General features: G+C 32.5%; 1 protein-coding gene across 1 annotated transcript in view; it reads left to right on the top strand.

Moving 5' to 3' along the window:
* LOC111629476 (60S acidic ribosomal protein P1-like) overlaps positions 1-8,191 on the top strand; it is a 22,043-nt gene extending 13,852 nt beyond the window's left edge. The window contains exons 3-6 of the mRNA XM_023373391.1: positions 4,019-4,079; positions 4,709-4,846; positions 7,967-8,023; positions 8,103-8,191. Of these exons, the coding sequence (XP_023229159.1) occupies positions 4,019-4,079; positions 4,709-4,846; positions 7,967-8,023; positions 8,103-8,116 (270 nt within the window). The 3' untranslated portion in view covers positions 8,117-8,191. The remainder of the gene's footprint in view (positions 1-4,018; positions 4,080-4,708; positions 4,847-7,966; positions 8,024-8,102) is intronic.
* Positions 8,192-8,404: the final 213 nt, after the last annotated feature.

Here is an 8,404-nt window from a genome sequence, read left to right as displayed (position 1 = left end):
CCATTCCAAAAGATGCGTTCCAGCAGTGTTTCCAGCAATGGCAGGAACGCTGGGAGAAGTGTATACATTACCAAGGAGACTACTTTGAAGGGGATTAGGGTTTTGTACCTCAAAGTCAATAAATTTATTTTTGCCGACCAAAGGTCCGATACTTTTTGAACAGACCTTGTATATAATAAAATATATTAATTAAAAAAATTAAAAACTATTGGAGGTCGTTTTTGACAGAAAGTAGCTTTAAATAACTTTACCGAAGTAAAATCTGTGCACTACAACTTTAGAACGATGAATGAAATTTGATAAAAAAGTCCCATTAAAAAACAATTAATTGTTAATTGTGCATCATTAAAGGTAAATTAAAATCGCGGTAAAATTTTTTGAAAAAATTTGGAGACCCAAAAAACATCCAAAAATTGAAGAAAATAATTTTCAGGGGCCGAAAGGACCGAGTTTTCTGTAATGCTATGTAACCTGCCCGAGTTAACTCGGGCGAGGAACTAAAGGGGAATCCTCCTCCATAAGGACCTTAGGTATCATGGCAATCAATCAATTATTTTATTAATGCAAAAAGATGCATGTATCTTAAGTGTGAAACACATACTTTAACCTTTTTGCCTATATTTTATTTTAAAATCTTTAATTAAACATAAAAAAATTCTTAAAACTGAAAAAAGCAAAAGAAATGCGTTAATTTGAAGAGAAAACTTTAAAGTTTATTTTCCATTGTCTGGCCTTCCCGCGAGATCTGACACCGATGAGTAATTGTGTTTTCAGCTGGATGACCTTGAGAACAGCTGGTATCGTCTTTCGTGGAACATTCTCAAAATATACAGGAGGAGAAGGGTTTAAAATAGGGTGAATATAGCTGGCCGTATATTTTTAAGAAAGTTACGTTTTTTATTGCGATTTCCGACCCCCACCCCCGACTTAATTAAACGTATATATAATAAAATCTATTAATTAAGAAATTATTGGAGATCGTTTTTGACATCAGAAACTATCTTTAAATAGCTTTACGGAAGTAAAATCCNTAGAGGTAGGCAGTTTTGTATTAAATTTAATAAATATAAATTCATTTTTAATTTAGACATTTCTGAAATTTAATTTGGAATTGGTCATTGAATTTCATATTAATATGAGACGACAGCATAACTGCCTACCACTAGTCAAATTAGTTAATTTATAATATTTTGGTATATTTATTATATAACATGTGATGGTTGTTAATGTTCATAATGTAATATGTGTGAACACAAGTTTGGAAAAATGTGTGATCACAAGCAAAACTAAGATGCTAGCAAAGCAAGTGCTAAACACAGACTGATGGAGCATATGCACAATTCAGGACTTTCCCTCTTCTCGTTATGTGAAACGTCCCTTGTTAAGCAATTCAATTTTTTGCAATTTGTTTTGCTTGTTACGCGAGGTTTCAGTGTAGTATTAATTATTTATACATAACGATCTAAAGAAAAGAAGACCAAGTAATATAGAAAAAATATGTAAAGCCTATGCCGATAACTAAAGTCTTTAATTATAAATCAAATGTACCTATAAGTATGAAATTCAATACAGTAATACCCCGAACTTACGCAATAGGTGGGACCGAGCGATAATTGTGTAAGTCGGGGTATAATTTTGCAATTTGTGTAAAATCCAAGTCGGATGTATGTAAGCTAATAAATGTTCTTGTTAATCTTATCACGTCTTTTGATTCATTCACGTTTACAAGAAATCATCACATAGAGTCTTTCAAGTCCCCATAGATATAACAAACACAGAAATAAATAACACAAAATAAATTGTAGCTATGTGTCGATTCCGCACGACACATCCAAACATGTAACCTGAACAATAGTGTGGGGGGAGTGAGTAATCGAGAGTTGCGTGGCACTCAAACAAAAGACGAATCGACGAGATTTGAAAATCACGTAACTCTGGGTTCGCATAAGTCGGGGTAGCGTAAGTCAAGGTATTACTGTATATTTAAAATGTATATTGATAAAATAAAAAATACGACAACTTAACCAGAAAATCAAGAAACCAAAATAGAACAAACAATAAAAATGTTTATATTAAATAATTATCTGAAAAACAGTCATCATCTGCATCCAATCAGTTGAGATAAGCCGTGGGTCAGGGGTTAATCTCCTACTGACCACTTAATCAGCAACAGGCTGATAAAACCTGATCTCGGAGTCTGTTGTATGGCTAGGAGGGCAAATCGAGTGGGTAGTGCGTCGGTAAGTCGGCAGGCGTCCTTAATTGACAGGAGACAGGGTTAAAACTAAACAAGCATTTATTATATAAGTAACTAAGCAGTACAAAAGGTTACAAGAAGTTGGCTACACCTAAGAAAAAATGCAAATAACATAAATACGCTTATGGCGATTACACAATTATCCTTTCTCTAAAGGGTTTACTCTAACGACTATTCCTATATGTGTAGAGAGAGAGTTCGCTGGTTCAAAATAATTACCTTCAAGTACTATATGTGGCGACGACAGCTCTTTATGCCAGGGTTGGGCTTGGTCGATGTCTTCTATTGATGCGGGAGACGTGAAATCACTATGACCCAATATAACCTCTGTGAGCGAACTCCCAAGCTTCTGGTGGTCTCCCTTTTTATATCCTTGTTGCGAGAGCTGACACGTCATCAACTGTTGGCGATGACGGTGCATTCTTCACACATAAGTGTAGACTTTCTCAGCTAGTCGTTACACAATTGGTGAAATCCGATCTAGTACAAATTCTTCAGGTTTTTTCCAAAGATAATTAACAGAAAATTTAGGTTTTTAAGAAGCCCAAAAAAATCCGTGAGCTCGCACATTTAACTATTAATATACAAAGAAGAGAACAATTTGATAAAGAAAAAAATTTTGTAAAATTAACATATATACCTAAATTATTTGAAAGGGTAAAAAACATTTTGGCTGGTATAATTCAGGGTGAAAATAAAGATTGTTTGTTCCTCTGAATAAGTTTTTTCCTTGGTTATGAAAAACCATAACACTAGTGCAATATGTCCTATTAATAACTTAGTCCTCATAGACAAACATTTAACAAATTGTAGAAAATAAGGACATAGAGGCATATAAATCAATTCTTTAATGTTGGTTTTTTTTTCTTTGTTATGAACAAGTTTTTTTAAACCTTCCACTGAAAAATCATCATCTTTTGCATTTAATAAATTTCTGACATCTTTTTTTGTCCACATTTTTGAAATATTGATTGAGCCATCTGGATCATTTCATTCTTAATTTATTGAATTTTATTTTCTTCTAGTTCAACTTATTCATCTCTGCATACCTTGTTTATTGCAGTACACCACACTGAAACACACCTTATGAAATTTAATCAATGACTAAATTACTCTGATGTGCGAAACTGTTTAAACAGACAGACCTGAAACTTGGAGTATGTGACGAGTTGATGTTGTTGGGCAGTCAGATGACTGAGCATTAACCTTGAAATTTTAATGTTTTTAAATTATTATGGGGCTTTAAGTTGCATACATTGTTATATCGAGGTTTCATTACCAGAAGTAACACTAACCGAGGTATACCTGTAATTAAACTGGATGAAAGCTTATCACTTTTTTATGAGAAATGGTCTTGCTGTGGCAGTGAATCATCCACGCTTGTTACTACTATGCTTCATAATATGAAGAACATTTAAATCTTGAAAATTTAGATTAAGTTCATATGTCTCATTATTATAGGAATTTTTTTCTCTGTTAGATTCTATATATTTTATGTAATTATTCTAAGATTTAAATGTAAATAAGAACAAAATGCATTACCAAACAATCTGCTAGATTATTTATCATGCTGTATTAAAGCTAATTAATACTCTAATTGTATACAACAATTTGGCTAGAGGTAGTCAGTTAGCTGCCATCTTGAGACAGATTTAATAAATTTAAATTTTGTTTGGTAATGCTGATGTATTGGGTTGATTTACATGTTGCATAAGTTTTTTTTAAGAAATATTGAAATCTTATTTGAAATTGTTTCTGTAGGCTGATAAAATCAAGACACTTCTGAAAGCAGCCAACATTACTGTGGAATCCTACTGGCCAAGTAAGTATTTTGTATTTCATAAATACCCATATTAATTAAATTGGAAGGGAATGTAAATGTCAATCTAAAACTGGTGTCCTGGATTAAATCTAAGGTTTAGAATTGTTTTATATAATTTGGGAATTTATCTGTGTTGATGCTGCCTGCATGTGATTTTTGGATGACATCTGTGTCTTTCCCCACACCAACAATTACTTGCTCTTGTTTAAAGTGAGATGTTGCTCATTCCTGTACTGCCTGACTGAAAACAGTGGTGTGGAGCACATGCAGAAGCTAGTAAAAAGTGCTTGAATGACTGATCGCCTGGGCCATGAGAAGACACATCTTTGCTCCAATGCTCTGTTAGGTTGTAACATGGGCAAACATTCCTGCCAGAATGATGATCCTGGCAGATCTGTCATCTGGGGTGAAGATTTTGTCATGTCCATGAGGTGTGAAAGGCTTCAAATCTTGCAGTGCATTTCTACTCATCCAGGTAATATATAATGCTTGGATTTTATCTTGATAGGCAAACACCCAGATTATATGAAAGCAGCTTTACATTCAAAACTACTAGTTCCCCTCCTTATTATATTAAGAAATCAAAAGATACAAATGGATAATTTTGTTAACTGCTGTGGTTTTTGTAGCATTGTTTGTGAAGGCACTAGAAGATGTTAATCTGTCACAGCTCATTGCAAATGTTGGATCTGGAGTGGGATCTGCTGCTCCTGGACCAGCAGGTGGAGCGCCTGCTGCAGATAAAGAAGCTCAGGCAGCCAAAGAAGGTGAGTGTGTTTCTTTACTGTTTGAAACTATCAAAAAATATTGGATGCAGATTGTCATTAGTAGATTACTGTTAAAACTCCCATCAGTTTTTGGATATATAATAGGATAACTTTCAAAAATTAATTAAATATGATAATACTTACATTTTGAATATTTGTGAGTATCTTGTAGTAAATATTTTTGACTGATTAGGCTAGAACAATAGAATTCAAACTGTTCTGTAGTAGTGGCCCTTTGGAGAGAGTTTTTCTTCCAAAGGTTACAAATTTTCTCTCCAAAGCAGTCTAAGAAAGCACTCATAAAATCTGTGCTGAAAATTTAATAAACTCATGCTTACAAGTACAGAAAGTCCTGGTAATTGCTCCATATGAATCAATGTAAATTCAATTAATTTGTTCTAGGCCAGACATGGGCAAATGACAGCTCTTTTTGAGTTATGTGCTTGCTGAAAGTGTTAATTTCTGCTTTTTATTATTATTTTTACAATTTTATTTCCACAATTTTGTGAAAATATGTTTATTAAAAAAAATTCAATATTTATTTTATTTTATGTGTATATTATATAATAAAATCGCGGTACAGAATAAAAATACAGAATTGCAGCTCCCGTGCATTTTGAAAAACCTACATTTCAGCTCCCACTGAACTTTTGCTTGCTCACCCCTGTTCTAGACACTCCAAAGTACATACCAAAAACACATTTTACAGAAAAAATATAGTGTTTAATACTAAAAATAATAAATTAATATAAAAGACTAATGTAAAGAATAAATAAACATTTAACTTCAGAAGAAGTCCTTTCTGAAGACTCTTCTTGACGTATGGAATATGACGAGGAGGGGGAGAAGTGCAGATTATAGTTTTAATCACTTTAGTTCCCAGTAATTTTTAATATTAATGTAATTAAACATAAAAAAATACTTAAAACTGAAAAAAAATGAAAGAAATGCATTAATTTTAAAGAAGAAGTTTCAAACTTTATTTTCCATTGTCTTGCCTTTCTGTGAAATCTGACACCATAGTCATTGTGTTTATAGCTGGATGACCTTGAGAACAGCTGGTGTTGGATTTCCCAGGGACATTCTCAGAACTCTTGGGAGGCGAAGGGTTTATAGTAGGGTGAATACTAGCTGGCCGTATATTTTTAAACAATTAAAATTTTTGCGATTTCCGACCCCCGACTTAATTAAACGTATATATAATAAAATATATCAATTAAAAAAATTAAAAACTATTGGAGGTCGTTTTTGACAGAAAGTAGCTTTAAATAACTTTACCAAAGTAAAATCTGTGCACTACAACTTTAGAACAATGAATGAAATTTGATAAAAAAGTCCCATTAAAAAAACAATTAATTGTTAATCGTGCATCATTAAAGGTAAATTAAAATCGCGGTAAAATTTTTTGAAAAAATTTGGAGACCCAAAAAACATCCAAAAATTGAAGAAAATAATTTTCAGGGGCCGAAAGGACCGAGTTTTCTGTAATGCTATGTAACCTGCCCGAGTTAACTCGGGCGAGGAACTAAAGGGGAATCCTCCTCCATAAGGACCTTAGGTATCATGGCAATCAATCAATTATTTTATTAATGCAAAAAGATGCATGTATCTTAAGTGTGAAACACATACTTTAACCTTTTTGCCTATATTTTATTTTAAAATCTTTAATTAAACATAAAAAAATTCTTAAAACTGAAAAAAGCAAAAGAAATGCGTTAATTTGAAGAGAAAACTTTAAAGTTTATTTTCCATTGTCTGGCCTTCCCGCGAGATCTGACACCGATGAGTAATTGTGTTTTCAGCTGGATGACCTTGAGAACAGCTGGTATCGTCTTTCGTGGAACATTCTCAAAATATACAGGAGGAGAAGGGTTTAAAATAGGGTGAATATAGCTGGCCGTATATTTTTAAGAAAGTTACGTTTTTTATTGCGATTTCCGACCCCCACCCCCGACTTAATTAAACGTATATATAATAAAATCTATTAATTAAGAAATTATTGGAGATCGTTTTTGACATCAGAAACTATCTTTAAATAGCTTTACGGAAGTAAAATCCGTGCACTACAACTTTAGAATGATGAATGATATTTGATAAAAAATCCCATAAAAAACAATTAAGCGTTAATTGTGCGTCATTAAAGGTAGATTAAAATCTTTGAAAAAAAATTTGGAGACAAAAAACATTAAAAAATAAAAAAAATTCCCAGAAAGTTTATAAGATGGAGTGTTTGTAATGCTGTGGAACCTGCTCAAGTCAGCCTCGAGCGTGGGCACAAAGGGGTTGAATGCTCTGAATTTGAGAGAATTCATACACAGCATTTTAAAAATACAATTTTGGCCAGAGGCCAAATGTAATATGTTACTGGACTTTCTGAATGTCACTGATGTGTATAGGGATATCTGATTACAGTAGACTCTCCTATAACACTGTTGATAATTTCGTGTTATATGAATTCCATGTTATACGAGTTACTTAGATTTTACAAATACGTGTGCCGGGCTGTGAACGGCTCACGTATTTGTAAAATCTAAGTGACTCGTACAACATGGAATTCATATAACACGGAATTATCAACAGTGTTATAGGGGGTATACTGGTATTTATTATTATTTTACTTTTAAATACTTTGTTGTTGTTGGTTTTGTTTATTATTTATACAGTTCTGTCTGCATGTTATTTCTTGTTTTTAGTATTGTTGGTGTTTATATTTAATATTCTATAAAATGTATACAGTTTTACCTTAGACATGGTGCAACTTTGCCTATATGGCTCATGTCAAAAAACTTCAACTAACTAATCTGCTTGGCTTTGGTATGGTATGCTTTTTTTAAGAACACTTTACATCCAAAAGTCAAGGACCTGCCTGGAATTTTGTTGAATATTTTTCTCATAAATATTAATCGAAGCAGAGTCATTCTTTAGACATCAATAGTCTTAAGAATGCTAAAATCTTCGTACAGAAAGTAGCTGAAATATGCTCTGATGTTTTCTTATATTACATTAGACACCGATTCTTGCTACAGTATTTATAAAAGTATGTCATTTGATACTGTGATTTTATTACTCAAAATCATTGTATCTTAATTTCTTACAAGTTGTTTTCTGTTAATTTTTCAGAAGTGAAAGAAGAAAAGAAAGAAGAGTCAGAAGAATCTGACGATGATATGGGATTTGGTGAGTCGTGTTTTTGTATTTATTTATTTGTAAGTTCAAGGAGCAATTTAATAATAATAATTCTTATTAATTCTTTTAGGATTGTTTGATTAAAAACAAGGTATCATTCCTGAGTTCATTTCTGGAGTATTTTACAAAATAAAACTTCTGTAAAGTAAACTTGTTTAATTGCTGTTATTGGTAATTACATTTATTGGTTGTTACATTATAAATTTGGAGGACCCTTTTAAACAAACAAATACAAATTTCTTGATTGTGGTTTAAAACCCTAAAATGATCAAACAGAACTCTGTCTTATGCCAACAAGTAATATGCTGGCAACCACATGACGAGGGACAAGATTAGACACTCCAAACCAGGTCACCGCTGATTAATTTCCGG

Source organism: Centruroides sculpturatus, unplaced genomic scaffold, assembly GCF_000671375.1.
Source record: "Centruroides sculpturatus isolate CEXI.00-Female unplaced genomic scaffold, Cexi_2.0 scaffold85, whole genome shotgun sequence".
NCBI classification, from domain to species: Eukaryota; Metazoa; Arthropoda; class Arachnida; order Scorpiones; family Buthidae; genus Centruroides; species Centruroides sculpturatus.
The sequence above is the reverse complement of the archived record's forward strand: the minus strand, read 5'-3'. Positions and strand labels throughout refer to the sequence as shown.